The sequence below is a fragment of the Pleuronectes platessa genome, chromosome 22, assembly GCF_947347685.1.
Source record: "Pleuronectes platessa chromosome 22, fPlePla1.1, whole genome shotgun sequence".
NCBI classification, from domain to species: Eukaryota; Metazoa; Chordata; class Actinopteri; order Pleuronectiformes; family Pleuronectidae; genus Pleuronectes; species Pleuronectes platessa.
In genome coordinates this window covers 14,477,632-14,494,960 of record NC_070647.1, presented here as the reverse complement: position 1 = coordinate 14,494,960, position 17,329 = coordinate 14,477,632, and the positions used below count along the sequence as shown (strand labels likewise).

Below are 17,329 nucleotides of genomic sequence, written 5' to 3'. Positions count from 1 at the left end.
TGTATGTATCCAATCCTGTGACCTTGTCTCATGCAGATGTTTTACGGAGCTGTGTTCTCATAACGTTAGAGTAATACAGCATCACTGATCAGAGGCTGTCATAATGACTCATTTGTGTTTTATCCTTTAATGCTTGATGTGTGTTTACAGCCTCTTCTTTTCCCTTCAGTTTCATGTGATGTCTCTTTTAAGGAAGCCTGCAAGTTGTGCATAATTATCATGTTTAATGATGGAAATGTGATTATTTGCTCAAGATCAAGTGTAGAGCCGAGCAGCAGTTAGTTTTTAATAGCAGCATCATTATAAGATTCAAATTCCTAATTTTCTGAGGGGGGCTGTGTGGCAGAAATATTCAACGCCGACTGTTTTGTGTTTTCATGCTGTTGTGTTTACAAAGCCGTTATTGATTGTTGATAAAAATCCACACCCCTAGCGTTAAAGTGTTGGGTGCTACACAGTGCATGTGCTCGTATGTTTGTGTTGTGCACTAGCCAGTGTGCTAGTGGAGCAGACAGGAGGCTATTCTGAGCAGGCCTGCAAGCGGGCTGCCTTGTGAGTCAACATGAGTCAGGGCCAGAGAGTTGACTGGTCCTAATATCAACTGGGGGAACTAGATGGGGGTGCGGAGTCAAAGGGGCAGATTTAACAATAGAGAAAGTTGGTTTAGTAGCAGTATTATTTTACTCTATCACATTATCTTACATCTTAATGGGAAATATCAAGAAACATGCGAGGTGAGGATGGTGTTTGGAGACGGGAGGAAAGAGTGAGGAGGAGTCCACGTGACGCTTCTGACTTTGACCATGTGGAAACTGAAGCAAATGACCATAATCAGTGTCCAGCTGGTGATGGGATTCGTCGGGATTCACCAGGGGGCCGACCGAAATTCTCATCACAGTTTGTAAACGAGCCTGCTGCCATGGGAGGCTGTAACGCTGAGCTGGAGCAGGCCAACAGATACCGGATTCGTGCCGCGGTCCAAATTCACACAGATTCTGCTGTTAAAAGCCTAAATGGCAGATGGGTTGTTCACCAGGTGGATGACCACTCGAGTGTGTTACTGTTTACTGCCGATTGCTCGGGGAAAAAACATCCCTGTGTTTTCTTAGCAGCCGGCGACGACGCAGCCTCACTTTTATGATCCCGACGAGGAGTTCGGGCCGCGGCGTTCCAGTAGTAAATCATGGAGAGCAGCAAACAGGGGGCCGAGACATGTGTAGGAGGGGGTGTGTTGTTGAGGTGTGTGTGTGTGTATGTACAAGACAAATAAAGACACAAATGCACAAACACAGAGTCGGTGTAAAAAAAAAAAAATGAAGCCATTGACCATTAATTTCACTGCTTTTGTGGAGATTTACAGCCTGGAGAGAAACGGTGACCATGAGAGCAGCATCACCAAGGATACCGTGCAGTGTCTCAGCCCTCAAACACACACACACACACAAACACACTCGCACAATGCAATAAATATCTTAACCCCTTCAATACAATCTTTTCAATTTGAACTGTAACAACATTTCTCATCATTTATAGAGAGAAATAAGCAAATTCTGCAGGTTTAACGTTTTTTCCAGCAGCTTTCACAGAATTCAAAAAGAAAGCGTGTTTTAACTAAATCTAAATCAATTCCCTGCCTCCGGTGTGTGGACTGCAGTAAAACCCATTGAGTAGCTCAGAGTTGTCTGAGAGCATGAGGGAGATGTAGACGTCTCGGTGTGAATGGATGCATGTGGGGTTACAAAATGGCCTCCTGCCCTGCTCACGAAGACATTAACAAAAGGTGTCAGGGAGGAAAACAGACGAGGCTAACAGAATCAAACGAGGTGCACGGCGAGGGCGACACATTACCTATGATATCCTGATTTAGTTTGACAGGGGACAGCCGTGTTAGATGGGAAAGACACGGCGGGAGAGAAGTCGGCAAACGGAGCGAAAAAAGGGAAAGAGAGAGAGAGAGAGAGAGAGAGAGACAAGAGGGATGTGGAACAAAGAGCATACGAGAAGGGAAGAACTGACAAGGTGACCGCAACACAGATCCGCTATCAGACAGACAAAGGGCTTGGTATTTGTTTCTGTTCTTTTTAGCACTGATGCGGACTTGAAGATGACAAGCGGGCGTGCCAATGTAAGAGACTGGCAGGGGAAACGTGCACTGCCGAGCACAGAGCGGCACATGAAAGCCGTGTCAGGATGAAAGCAGCCGATGTCCCGAGGTTCGAGACGCGGTTTCTCATGTGACGGCAGAATTATTCAGCCGCTGCAGCAAACTGACGTGTGTGTGTGTGTGTGTGTGTGTGTGTGTGTGTGTGTGTGTGTGTGTGTGTGTGTTTGGGTCAGCAGCGATTCTTTAAAGATCAAACAAATCAATAGGGAAACCTCAGTTCGGCTCCAGTGCACTGCAGGTTGTGAAGTCCCTTTGCCTCCACTTGGGCTTTTTAATAGTTCTTTAGTGGACATTTGTCAAACTTTTTATTTACTGGCAGTGAGTTGAATATCAGACGTGCAGCTCAAAACAGAAATAAGAGAGAAATCAGCTCAAAAGTGTGTTTTTCTTTACGAGGCAGCGGGGTCCAGGCTCTGATCCCAGCCACACGTTTTAATGGAGCCCAAATAAACGATGTCACCCAAAGTGCTGGCTTTAAATACAGTCCTCCCTTAATAGAAAGGGATGTGGGTTCGCTGGCAGATCCAAGGCGACTTTTTAAGCTATAAAATGCTTTTTGAGCTGTTTGTAAACATTTAGCTCATCCCCCCCCCCTTCCCTTTAATTCCGACTTCAAATGATGCCGGCTAGATTTCAGCATAAAGGAGCTGTGATGTGGTCTATTTGTGTTTTTTCTGTGTGGTCTAGTGGGCGCGTTTGTTTGACTTTGTATTGCACATGTAAGAAAGTCATTTGCATACATATAGTGGCTGTTGTTGTTGTGTATTTTCCATGGTTCAGTCTTTTTTTTGCCGTGTGTTCAGATGAGACGCAGCTCTCTGTACCAGCACCTGAAGTACAGATGTGCGATGGCACGTTGAGGAGCTTATGTGGGAGTGACTGCAGGTGAACCCGGTGCCAGGGTAACTGTGCAACCTCCGCACAAAAACTGATCAAAGCATACGCCAACCTGGCAAACAGACAGCAAAGAACTTTTTAAATCCAGTAGAAGCTTATTAATGTCAGAGGAGGCAACACTAAAAACTTGACGTTTGCGAGAGCTGCAAGAGCTGCACTGGGACAACCTGAAAAATAAGATGGTGGAGGCAAAAACAAAACAAAAAGAAGACGATGAAGTTAATTAAATGAAAGTTGGAATCTGGCAAATCCCTGAAGCAAGAAGAGCGAAATCAATTTAATTTACCAAATACAAGCAGCAGCTCCTTTAGAGTCAGGCCAGATGTTACATCGCTGCACATATCGTGACAGTAAAGACTCATTTATGCTCAACATTAAATACATAAACAGAATTCTGCTTTAGTTTCGTCTTCTGAAAGTTTACCGTGAGTTTGGCGAAAAAGAGTAGGAGCACAGGGATTCATGGGAGGTGGGGGGGGGGTCAGTGTAGTTATTAGTTTAAGAGACACAACCTTTAAACACAAGGAAGACCTCTCAACAGAGAGACTAAAAGTTGTTGTTACTTTGCCTTGGCACTTTTGCCTCTTTCTTAAATTATCTTAGTATAACGCCGTCAGAAGCTCCCGCCTCTCCGCTGCCCTCTCATGGATGAACTGCTCACGTTTTGCACGTAGTGTCGGTCACATCGCTTCAAACTGATGTTTCTCCTCCCGTACATGGAGGCAGCGTCGCCGGGCCTCGAGTCTGCAGCCCAGGAGTTACAAGACCTTGGTAGAGAGTCTTTGAGCAATTATTGTGTTCAGGGCTGTGTGAATCATTTCGGATAGAAGAACTCCGCAACGAGAGGTGAATCAGAGGCGCCGCGTGGCCCCCAGCCGAGTGTGACCTCGTCGGCCTGGCTGATACCAGAGTACCTGCCCGGTGGGGGAGCCACTAATTAGACCGCCAGTCGCAGTGCTCGTGTCACCTCGATCGCTTGTCCCTCACTCACCAGCTAATTAAAACAGAACCGGACACATCGGCGCACACAGGCCTGTGTTTGCCCATCAATTAAAGTTGTTGTTGCTGCAGTATAGAGTGACTTCAAACCAAAGTTGAGATTGTACTCAGAGTGTAAACATCAGGGAGCGGCGGCACAGCGCAGCAGAAAAATATAATGCGAGCAGGTGCTATCACGGTGATATACGAGAAGCACAGGGCCTATAGAGTTACTACTGAGATGGGAGTTTAATACTATGAGGTGGGATGGAGGATGTGAATAAGCTTATGGGATGAAGCAACCGAGGGAGGAGAGAGAAATGACCTGAGGAGGAAAGGAAAAACACGAGGAGAGGAGAGGAGAGGAGAGGAGGCTCAGGGTGGAAGAGACTTGGCAAGCATTCACTCTCCCACTCTGTTGGCAGCAGAGGCACAAACTGTTTGCTCACAGCAGTACATGCATCTATTAGTATTGTTCCAGGAGATAATAACTGTGTGTCTGTGTGTGTGTGTGTGTGTGTAACTATCAGGAAAAAGTGCCAAACGAGTTGCAACGAGGTGGCAGACAAACAATATGGAGCTGCAAAGTGGAATGTATGTGGAAGCAGGTGTCAGTCTGTCTGTGGGCGTGTCAGACTACAGAGCTAAATGTTCGCTCTATAGAAACACCAGAGGCCAAAACAACTTCACAGCTTCCAGTGACTCTTTTATTAAGGTTGAGAATGTGGATGGAGAAACCGAGTATCATGTTCCAGCTGTCGGGGGAAAAGAATGATGCAAGAAACCCAAAGAACTGGCAGCTAAACAGGAAGTGGAGGCAGAATTTAACTTCCTGCCAAGGCATCCATCTTCATCAAGATACCACGTTTCCCCTATTACCTGTGAAATGAAAGTTAGTATCCTCATCTAGGAAATCTGGAAATTAATAAATGGGACATAACCTTGATAATAACCAGGATACTAAATGCGTGTAAATTGAACTGGAGACTCTCAACGTTCTTTCAGAATGACTCACTTCAAGAGACGCAGCTGGCGATGGAAGCATTTTAAGAAACTGCAGTGGTTGCCCGGCCAGCCTTTCTTCAAACTTCCCCTGCATCCACTTCCCCTTTCACATTCACAGAGGGACTCGGCCAGCAAAGGGGTTTAAAGAAACTATATTTCTATAGCTGGCCTCGATTGAAGCCACGCTCGTGCACACATGCACACAGCTCCCCGGCCTGTCGCCCACTTCTGCCATTAGCTTTATCCGTCTGAATTCAAAGCTCAGAGCCCAATCCCTGTTGGTTTTCTGAAAAGATTTTGCCTGGCTTGTTCTTCCCTTTATGCCCCCCCACCCCTCCTCTAACTCTCCTCTGGGAAAACATAGCAATAGAAGAGTGCGGGAGGGATGGAGGGAAAGAGATGCCGATCGCTGACACAGTCGCTGAGATAGCCTCTCTCTTGTTGGTAAGGGATATAAAAGGAAGGGAATGAGAGCGGAGGTAGATGGAAGGAGATGCTGAGACGGGGATAAGGGTGCAGGCGTGAGGACGTTATGCTGTGGTAAGCTGGCGGAGGATTACCGCTTCAAATCACCCGTCTTTCTGCCCTTTATTTGCCACTTATTAATTCAGATCTTTCAGGACGAATTCCTTCTCGGGGGCCAGGTGCACGCACACGTCGGGGGGGGGGGGAAATGACAGCCTTGTGATTGCAGAGGTAAAAAGGTGACAGGGGAGAGGAAAAGTACAAGCGAAGAAGGGGGGGGGGTGTCTTAAGTAGGGGCGCCCTCATCGAGTCACGGGGGAGTGACACACAGCGTGGGAGACGTGGGGAAGGGAAGAGGTGAGGAGGTGGGGGGAGGTGGGGGGGGTGGTGGGGGGTGTTGGTCTGCGTCGACCATATGTAAATTCTGCCGTCGTAGAAAAGAGTAGAGACGGGGATGAAAGGTGGAGAGACTGACTGGCTCTTTTAATCGTGACAGCTGGCTTCAGTGTGTGTGTGTGTGTGTGTGTGTGTGTGTGTGTGTGTCTGTCTGTGTGTCAGTGTGTGTGTGTGTGTGCAGTATGTGTTTTAGACCTACAGCCAAGTCAACGTTGATGTGTGGCAATTTTCGTGTTGTCAAGGGAACCATTAGCTCAACTGAGGCTGGTATCTGCAATCATCACACACACACAAACACACAATCATCACACAGACACACAGACACACACCTCAAGCCCCTGTCCAACATTACTGAGAAAATGATTTCTCCGCAAGTTGGAGAGAAGCTTCAAGTAGAGCGACAGTTGATGCTGACTGCAAGAAAATGGGAACGCCATCAATACCCCATTCTAGTCCACCTGACCTACGGATGTATTTGATGAATGTCGGGTGGAGACACACAGAGACATGAACGTGTATTTGTCCGTCAAAACTGTCGATATGTTTTTCACTGTTGTGCGACGGTCATCGGTGGCACGGGATCAATCCGGGCATCGATACAGAACAGAGCGAGGCCTTGAGCCATTTCCTGAGGGCGGCCTCATCACAGATTCAACGGACATATGGTGAAGGACAAAGACTATAGTGTGTTTCTAGGTCAGACTGCAAAAGGGAGATTTCAGTGAGGAGACATTCAAATTATAGCACAATATTCTGGCATTAAATATAAATTTCTTTTAACAGAAAGTGTCCAGAGCAACTTCCTCGGACATCTGCGTTCCCCACACACAGCCCGTGTCCAGTGCGGGTCTGAGAATGGTTTTAAAGACAGAACCTATTTGCTGATGATGAATATTAAAAGATTAAGTTACGCACGCCAATTTAGTCACGGTGTCAAACAGTCTTAATATGTAGATCACAAACACCTAAGAGCGAGCAGCTCAGAAGGCAGCGTGGCACGGAGATGTGGGTCTTCGTGTGTTTTAGTGTGCGTGCAACTGTATGCAAGTGTTTCCCTTGTAACTCAGCCTCGGGGGGGGGGGGGGGGGGGGGGGGGTGTGGGGAGACTGCACACAAAACCACAAAGAGGGGGCAGGTCAGGGTAATGGAACACAACGAAAACGTGCCTGCTTGTGCGACCGCTAACATTAATTTAGTGAAGAAAATAAAGTGCCGGTCGAGTGAAAAGAATGGAGGGGGGGGGGGTGACAACAATAATAGCAAATTAAGGAATAAGCAGTAAAAAATGAAGCTGCCTCGTGGGGCAGAACAAGAGATGAAGGAGAAGCAGCTGGCCGAAGGACGATTAAGAAGAATAAAAACAAGAGTACAAGCTGAAGTATATCCCGACTTGTTTTTTAGACCCACGGTTGTTGTGGCTTTCACCCAAACATTTGAAAATCTCCAAAGGATTATGTCATAGTTAAACTCCTAGAATTACTTAGTGAGTTTAAATCAGGCACTAGTTAAAGCCACCCATCTAGCCGGGGACTTATGGTGACGACTATCAGACAAATATTAAGCTGTTGAGTCACAATGATGGACAACATGGCTCCAGTTGCTGCCCACTCTCCAGAAGTGAAGCCATAACATCCCAAAAAGCGACCGCCGCCATTTTGTGCCAATGACATCATCCGGAACCGGAGTCTGCGAGGTAGCAATCGAGAGATGAGGCCGCAGTATCGAGTTCAACCAATCATAGGTCAGTCCCAGCTGTCAATCATGTCTCATCCCATTCTCAAATATCATATCAATATACACAACACTACTTTAAGGAGGCGCTTTGGCTAAACTTCTGCCGTCCTTGCTTCTACATGTGCCAGGTAGACTGAACCCTCTAAATAATGTAGTCCGAACTCCTCAGTCAGATTTTATTATTAATTCTTTTTTTCTTTTCAACAATCCTCTTCCCCTGCCCGTCATCTCTCTCCCATCACAGGCTGCACAGGTTTGAGTGATGGAATAAAAATGAAGAATTGAAACTGCAAATAAAAACCATTCTTTATTGGAACAATTGACTCGTAGAGGAGGAGAAAAACAGGCGGGCGAAATGAAAGACCTACAGCAGCTGCATAAAACAACAGGTAGCGGTGTATCTGTTTACACAGCCACTGGCTATCTGGCTCGGTGCCTTCAGTATTCTGAGACAGACCCACAATTCAATATGTGGTTTGGCTACTTTCTCTTTAAGTGAGAGGGACTGGTGTGTAATTGGAGAAAAGGCAAACAACGGCAACAGAAGCCTTTGTACCTGCTGCTTCCATCGCTTACAAAACTAATTTCAAAGTCCTGTGGCCTTGGGTTTGATAATTATTTAAGAGATACGTTTGAATTGTGAGCCGGGCGCCGATGTGTCGCCTCCATTTCCCCCCCGCTCTCTGCAGCAGGAGGTTTGAGCGTTTAACTCAAGCAGCTGAAACGTAGAGACAAATGTGCGGGGAAGGGAAAACAGAGAAAGAAAGAGAATTGACAACGAGGAGCACACTGAGCAATATAATGGGAGACAGTGCAGCGCAAGTGCATGAGAGCGTTCTACTATTGCCCTCATTGATGTGTATGAGTACTGCAGTGCCCTTCATGTAGAGGCAAAGGCTAAGAGGATTCAGCTGGTCCCCAAGCGCTGTGAGTGCCTGTGTCTTTGCATGGTGTGCTTATCAGGCTGGACGGTGAAGTTGCATTTCCGCCTCACGCACACACAAAACGCACACGTCGACACAGCGTGCACGTCAAGGCAGAAGGTCGCCCAAGTAAACGAGTTGGGGGGGAGAAGAGGGGCGAGCGGGGGTGTCTCCCTTCCTCTGAATCTCTCCATCGCGATTCAGCGCCCCATCTATCTCTCCATCTCTGGCGACGGTGTGAATGCGTTTATATGTGGGTCGCTGTGTTCACCTTCAGGCTGTAATTCAAGATTTTTCAAGGAACAGGAACAAGCCGACTGTGACACTGATGCACCCGAACAGGCTGAATGGTACTTTTCTTTTTGCTAAAAAGAATAAAGATGAGCTCTACCTGTGACACACCGATTAGTCCAAAGTAACACGGACGGAAATGACCATTTAATGGCATTATGCTCACAAGGTGGGTGTCAAGGTCAAACTTTAAATTACAGATTTAATCTCTTTAAATTGCTCACTGCGATGGTTTGCCCGTTATTTTGCTGCTAGTGAGACACGGATACAGCTACACTTACAAATGTCGTGAAAATATGGGATTTTAAAATATTGATAATAATATAAAGCTGTCGTAAAACAAAGACACGCAACTTCCGATAACAAAAAAGTTCTACAATCAGATTCCCCATTGATTCACTTCAACTCCTCCGGGTTCCATCCCTCCGATATGAACACAGACGAGGGTGTGGGACTGTTAAATGTAAGATTAGCAGAAGATTTAATTAAACCATGATAGTAAAAGGCATTAAATGTATCTGATGTATGGCTATACTGCACAGGGGTGATGAATTGAAGGGGGCACATCCTGTCTGTGGCTATTAAGCAGCAGTAATGGATTCAGCGCCGTCTTCTGCACTCATGGTTTGTTTAACTACAGTATGTGGTGGGGGGGGGAAATAGGACCCGAGGGGCAGTTCACTGTCCCCACCGTCTGTCTGACCAGGAAACCACACCATGCATTATTCATCATGTGTACCGATTCCCCTCCATCGCTCACACACACACATCGTGCATGCATCTGCTGCGTGAGGAAGGAAAAACAAGTCAAAAATAGATGCAAAAAAAATAAAACTAAACAACAAACAGATATACAAACGTGTTTCGGCAATATAGGCCGATTCGAACAACAGAGTGTGAGTCAAGTGTGTGTGAGAGAGAGAGAGAGAGAGGGAGAAGGTGGGGGGGAGGGGAAGCGCGAAGAGGAGACATGGACAAACAGTGTGAGATGCGGTACTTGTGTAATCGGCCTCATGCCAAAATATTTCAAGCGTGATTGGAAATCAATGTGAGAGCATGGGAGCTGTGGAGGAATCCGATGCTGTCCCGCGGCCCTGGAAGGCAAAAAATAAGACGTTCACAAGAGGCTCCGATGCATTTTGCGTGATAGTGTGTGTGTTTGTGTGTGGAGAATGCTAAATGAATTGATCTGAGCTGCACAGGGAGAGAGAGAGAGAAAAGGAAAGCAACCCGATAACACTTTGATTATCCACTTGCTACAACGTCCCTGTTCCTACTTAAGACAGAAGAAATTAGCACAATCGGACATTTTTTTTTTTTTTTGCAAATGTGTTGGATTTATTAGCATTTAATTAAAATGCCCTAAAAGAGGGTGTATTAAAGCAGAGAGATCTGTGGAGGGAGGCACTACAGGGCATGTGTGATGCCTCGCTGGCACTGTGACTCATCAACGCTCCACAACACAACCTCCTGCAGGTCTGAAGGCAGACTCTGCTGACACCCACCCAGGGCAGCCTGGCGCACGCAGCGTTCATGATAAGGAGGTGGGGTAGCTGGGTGCGGGGGGGTATTGAAAGCACGACTGGGGAACGACTAGCATGCAACACATCGCACCTAAAAGTGACACTGCTCAGAGACAGAGGTAAGTGCCTGTGTGTTTATGTGTGTGTAAGGACCATTACATTTAACAACTAACATATCTATCGTTTTTTAATATGATTATTGCCTTTTAAATCTCAAGAAGAATTCAACTACAGCTTAAAGCAACACTATGTAACTTTTACTGAGCATCAGCGCCCCCTGCAGGCCCCTGTGATAAAATATTTTTGGCCAATAAAAGTTAAAGGTTAAAATGTGTTTAAATGATAATACATTGTTTTATAATATCAAATTTAGTTTCTTAAAGGAAAACAAGCCGTTGTGTTATAATGGATCACATGTAAAACTTGTTGGGAATCACATTCACTTAGATTATTAGTTGGGGACTAAAAGCAAAACTGTGTTTAAACAGCCGGACGTGACGCAGCAGGCCACATTACATTAAATTACACGCCAACAAGCATGTGAGAATATAATATAAGCTGTGAGCGTGTGTACGTGTGAATTGAGGCGTGATAGTTTGCGACAGCCAGCGCGGTACAGTAGATGGGAGACCGCCCAGACTGAATGAGGTCAATGGGACTGACAGTGTACGTAGGTGGAACAGCACACCGCACATTACTGTCCACTTAGCCGGCTCTCGTCCCTGCTCAATCCAACACTCCAATCCTGCTCCTCCCCGGGTTCCTAATCGCCCCCCCCCCCCCTCCCGCCCGGTGATCACATTTTTCCAGTTAAAACAACAAACGGTTCCGACGCAAACTTTAAAAAGAAAAAAGTTTCCCGGCTGATTAGTCTGAAGCATTTAATCTAAAGATAAAAACATTGCAACGCAAGTGGAAGATTTTTCCCACTTTAAACTGAGATGGCCTGATGATTTTGTATTTCTTGAAACATAAAGTATTTTAATGAGGTGCTGGGAATAGTTTAAATATTGCCTCGCTGACTTATGTCTATACATAATAACACTGCGCCACTAATTATGTCCCTTGTCTAGCTGACTCATCCCAGATAAGAAACATCAATGCGGTGAAATTCCTCTGTCGGCCTCCCTCCTGGTTCCCACCGAGCGTTTGAAGTTGCCACCCAAGAAAAGAAAATACCATAAAGACAAATCAACAGATCGTCTCTGAGACTGTGATAACGTGAATGGATGTGGGTTTTTTTTTGTCAATGGAAGGTGGGAGGTGAAGGTAAACTAAATGGGAGACATCAAAAAAAGAGGAAATGGAAATGTCTGGGGAGTAGTGTTTACCGATGTGTTCCCCCCCCCCACCATCAGAATTCTGTGCTGGTGTTCTGGCTCCACGCTGGGATAGGGGAGCCGTGTCTGTCAGAGATTAACACTACACAGAGAGCGCCAGAGGGATAGAGAGAGAGAGAGTCAGACGGACGGAGGGAGGGAGGGAGGGAGAGACAGAAAGACAGACAGACAGACAGGGAGAGGAAGACGGAGCAGATAAACAGAAAAGAGGGAGTCTTGCAGAAACAGAGAGAATCACCATAGAGACACGGAGAGATCGAGGGGGCGGCGAGGTGGGGCTTATAAATAGAGGAGACAGAAACCAGGACCTCTCCACGCACTGGATGCCACATTAATTATGCGCGTCTGCATCAGGAGAAATTAAGACATGGCTGTGTGGCAGTTTGGAGAGAGAGAGAGATTGAGGGAGGGGGGGACAGCAGGCGAGGACGGAGGCGGCTGAGAGCGGATGTCAGTCAGGGATTTAAAACTGGACACAGCAGAAGAGGAGGAGAGGGGAAGAAGAGAAAAGGCTTTTAGTGAGGAACCAAAACAGCAGCACACAGGCACGAGAAAGTAAAGAGCGCTGAAGCTGCCGTTTCAAAGCAGACGATGGAAAAGAGCTAATTACAGAGTCGTGCAATGCGGAAGTGTGAGAGAGGGGAGAGGGGGGAAAAAAATAAAAAACATGTGGACGATTGAGTCAACACATCATCAGATCAACAAAGCCCTGGAAAGCTCAAGATGGTTCGTCGAGTGGCGCCAGCGAGGAAACATATTTAACGAATGCAAATAAATACACGACTGAAACCCAAATCAAACGTTATTCACTCGAGGCCGTCTTCGGAACATCTTTGGAAGAAAAAAAAAAAACGCTGCCGCAATCAGAGGCCATTCAGAGACGAATCGACAGCAGCCACCTCGTGCTAATGAAATCAAATGATCCATATTCATGTCTTAGCGCCGCATGTACCTGAATAACCTGCTCAGGCTCCACTTGTCATGTTCTGTAGGGGGTGGGAGACAGGGGGTGGGAGACACGGGGGTGGGGGTGTGGGGGGGTGAAGAGCAGGGAACATTTCCTCCTGCCGATCGCACATCACGTCTTTATTCTGCTGCCACCGACTCGTCCTGTGCTTTAGCTCCCTCCATGCAACTCTGTATCATTAAAAGGTGTGTGTGTGTTTGTGTGTGTTCCAGAGTCGTCACTTTATTCCTTCACATCCCAAATTGCTCCATGAACTTTTTCTTTCTTTCAGAGAATAATTTGCCTTTTTTTGGAACATCGACAGCTCTCACGTGTGAAGTCTTAATTGCGTTATCGACTGGAACGTGTCCCTTCCAGAGTGTGTTTCTGTGTGAGTGTGTGTGTGTGTGTTCATATTAGCCCGTACCAGGGGATCAGTGCAGCCAGCCAAGCAGCCCCCGCACTGGGCTCAGGCCTCATTATAAGCCTTGGTCCTGCCTGTTAACACCCACCTGGCTGTGAAAAAACTTGCCGACACCACCGGTGACTGGCGCCGGAGACAATGTGTAACGAGTGTGTGTCTGTGTGCGACAGTCCTCAATTTGATCTGAGCGCAGAAACGAATAAAGACACGAGAGTCGAGTCTTGAAATAAATCTGATTGATTATTCATTTGTGAGTATATAAGCATTTGGGGAACAAACTAATAAAGCACGTGCTTCTGTACCGAGCCAATCAAAACCTGCTGCTGCTGCTGCTTGAGCCAATTATTTCAAAGTTGTATTACTGGCCTGCACACACACAACCACACAACTACACAAACACACATATGGACACTTGACATTAGCCCACCTCCAACGCCGGTCCAAGGCTACATTTACATGACAATTAAACACCAGTGGACGGAGGAGTCAGCCACCCTGCACTGGGAAAAGGACCCTTTAAGATGATGTGGATGGAGAGGGGGAGGAAAGAGAGAACAAGTCAGAGGGAGTGTGGGGCCTGGATAAGTGGTGGCAGGATTATAGCTAGTTCCATCATGGCTTTGGTCCGTTCACTGCTTCTTATAAAAACCTATTTGCATGTGAATGAACGGGCACACAGTGGATGGAGTTCTCCTGAAGCCCGAGAGCACTGATCCACTATCAGGTGAGCTTTCCATAAACTGGGAGCAAACGGACAGTAGAGTGTGTGTGTTTGTGTGTCTGTGTGTGTGTGTATTAGGTGGAGGTCTAGTCCATTTTATCTGGATTTTTGTTGGGATTTAAAAGCACTCACAATACAATGAGTGTTGCACTTTAAAACTCAACCACTCTGTCAGTGTATCTTTGTACAGGCTCTTAAATGCATGAGACGAAAAACACTTGAAAGAAACACAACTTTCTACTGGTGTGGATTTCTCTGGTGGTAAAAATTGAAAATCTCTCGACTCATTTTTCTTAAGAGCATCTGGGAGAAACCAGAAAAAAGAAATCCTGTCCATAATAAATTATTTAAATTACTGTCTTTTAAATAATGCATTTACTGCTGTTAATGAAAAAGTTCCTACAATTGAATCAACATCAACCGTGGGGATAACCGACGGTGCACTGTATGTCGGGAGGCTGCAGTGATTACCACCATCTTGTATCAGAACTATACATCAGATATTCTTCACAAATCTATTAACCAACACGATCTAGTCTTCAAAAGCAAAAGGAAACTTGAACCACGTAGCGATGTAGGAGCCAAAGCAGCAGAACATCAAAACATCAAGTGTTTCCCCAACAGGGGAACGGGGGTGAAACAGTGAGAGAACTGATGGAATCAGGGCCGGGGATGTCCCGCTGCAGCTCTTACCTCCCTCTGCAGCACCAGCTCTTTGGTGAACAGCATGGCCTCTTCGCTGAAGGGCTCGGCCACCTGCACGCCCCCGGGCGTGTTTCTGGAGCTGCGTGGACACTCGATACCTGGAGAGACGGGGACAAGCGGAGGAGTTACAGACGCAGCGCAGCAGCCAATCAAAGGAACAGCAAGGTGCCCTGGATGGTTTCAACATTCTTTGGCACGATCAAGTCATTAAACACCACGAGACATAAACTGCGTGTATTTGTCAAAATCAAAAAATACAAACATCTGCAGGTTAGTGAACAGAATTGTATCAACACGGTTTTGGGACCTGCATTGAGCCTGATAACAGAAATAGACTCGTGACGATATAGATTTGTAAATTAATATATAATGAATCATCAAGAGGCAACGCAACAGGATGAAAAGATAAATCTGCTGTGTTCAGGTGAGGGCTGGTGTCTGGGTGGAGCCTTCAAGGTAGACCACCTGACCTGGAAGCTTACTCTCCCACATACAACCTCTCCAGATCACTTCAGGAGAATATTCAGAGTTCTGTGCATGTCTGAAAGCAGCTGTATAAAGTTTAGGTAGGATTGGATCAGCCTCAGGGCAACGAGTGGGTATTGAGGCAGTAGGATTTCTATGTACTAAAAAAAAAAAAGTAAGAAACATATATGCATTAAAAAGAAATGCAGAAGATCTGTGCAGAATGAATTTTACATGTGCAACCTCTATGGGAGGAAACGCACCTCGTATCAATGGAGAATCACTTCTTTTGTGTGTTATCCCCTGAGGAGTGAACACTGTGTAACATGTTCTACAACACACGCTGAAGAAGAAGAGTGGATATGAAACAGTGGGGATACATGTGTATGTTGAGTTCTGGTTCTCGAGAACAAGCACAGAATGAATTTTACCACTACAAACGTGCACTAGAAGGAATGTTGCTGCTGTATTGATTCACGCAGAGTGACCCGAGGAGAGCTTCAGTTTTTTACTTGAGGAAAATGTTGCTCGAATCTTGTGCCAATGTGATTTAAAGATGGAAAACAAATTCAGAACTTGAAATAAATATGCACAGTATAAAAACAATTAGTTGATTTGTTTATACTGAACACCAGGGCTGGTTTTAGTCTTTTTGCAAAATAAAAATGACATCTTTAGACCTTAAAACTCGTCCTTAATCTGGGACACAGTGTACAAAGTGTGACTTTTTATAGCAGCGGAGGAAATCTCACAATATCTGTTCAACAAGCCACATTTGAATAATTATCTTGTTTTTGGTTTGAGTGCCAGGTCCATTTTAAATACAACTTTATTTATAATTCAAGAACATTGTCTTCGCCCTGTTTCAGCTTCTTAAAAAGGTAATTGTGCAAGTGTGACCTGACCCTCCCTCTTCCTACAAAGAGGGAGCCAACTCTCCACTGTTCCAGGACGCACTTGTTTTCCTTGCAAGTACCTCTAACAGAATAGATGCTTTATTTTGGATTAGCTTTATTTGTTCCCTAAATGTCCTTGTTTGTCCCATTTACGAGGACGAGAACAGGAGACATCAGCGTATTCACTCTGGCTGAGAGGGGCAAATGACCCAGGAAAGGTAGAATGAGGCCAGAGGACAGTCAGCACCGGAGCCTCATGAAGAACTGTTGAGTCAAACCTCTAAAGCTGAAAGGTCTTCAGTGGAAAAGCACACAAAAAAAACTTTGGGATAAATGCAAATTCCTGCTTCACCCTCGTTTCTGCACCTTTTGCACTGCAGCTCTAATTTTTTGATACTTTAATCCAAGTTCTCTGAATTCAGCAGTGATAAAATAATGACTTATATTTAGAAAATGCCAAGGACAAAAGAAAACAAATGAAATAGTGTTACTGTTATCAATACACAGTTAAATATGCTGATGTTTATGCAGACGTTCAATAAAAGAACAACAGACATCTTCCTGAAAAGAGGAGGAGGATGAGGAGGAGGAGGAGGAGGAGACGACACTGACGGCCAAGATCATCTGAACCTATTTATAGAAGTGGACCACGACGGGGCCTCCATGTGGGTCACTGTGGTTTCGACAGACAGAATAACGGAGGAGGAGAGGAACGTTCGCTGGAAACCAGACCAATCGGCGAGCTCACGATTATTCACCATCACAGATGGGTCTGACTGATTTCCATGCTGCGGGCCAATCACAAGCGGCTATCTGAAATGGGGCGGGTCTGACGCGATGACTTATAGATTTTCATCAACACAGAGCAGAGGTCTGTTGAATCTGCCATCGAGACACCGTTTAACAAACTGCTGCTGCAGTGCCGGTCGGTTTTTCTAGAGAAACACACAATCTGAGCAAGAGAAAAAGACAATAGAAGCAAAGCAGCAGGAGAGGTCAATGCCAAACACTGTTAGCAAAATCTGGTGTGTGAAGTAATTGCAGAGAGGAGGGATATTTGAGTTTCTGCTTGGGTTGTTCAGGGGTTATAATAAAAAGACAAATGGAACCGTATTTTTCGGCAGTGTAATTCACACAAAAGGCGACGACAATGTAATGCACAAAGAAATTGTCGAGCACGTACTGTACAATGTCTCAAAAGGTTGAATGGGCCCAGAGGAGCAAGCGTACGCAACCCAAAGCTAAGCTCTTTAAGAAGGCAACCAAAAAAATCCCCTGAAAAAAAACTTAATACACAAAGAAAAACCAGGAGGATTATAATTTTAAAAAAGGGGTTAAAATAGGTCAAACACTGACATTCTCTCCTCAAATGACTAACAGCTTGTCTAACGGCACTTAATATCCTGCCACACACACACAGAGACAGACACACACTTAGCGAGGTCTCCTCCCCCCC

At 45.7% G+C, this 17,329-nt stretch overlaps 1 protein-coding gene across 1 annotated transcript in view; it reads right to left on the bottom strand.

Annotated features, from left to right (window-relative positions):
* The window catches only part of snd1 (staphylococcal nuclease and tudor domain containing 1), a 166,735-nt gene that overhangs the window by 96,218 nt on the left and 53,188 nt on the right, over nt 1–17,329 (bottom strand). Inside the window, exon 16 of the mRNA XM_053414676.1 lies at nt 14,501–14,610. Coding sequence (XP_053270651.1) covers nt 14,501–14,610 — 110 coding nt within the window. The remainder of the gene's footprint in view (nt 1–14,500; nt 14,611–17,329) is intronic.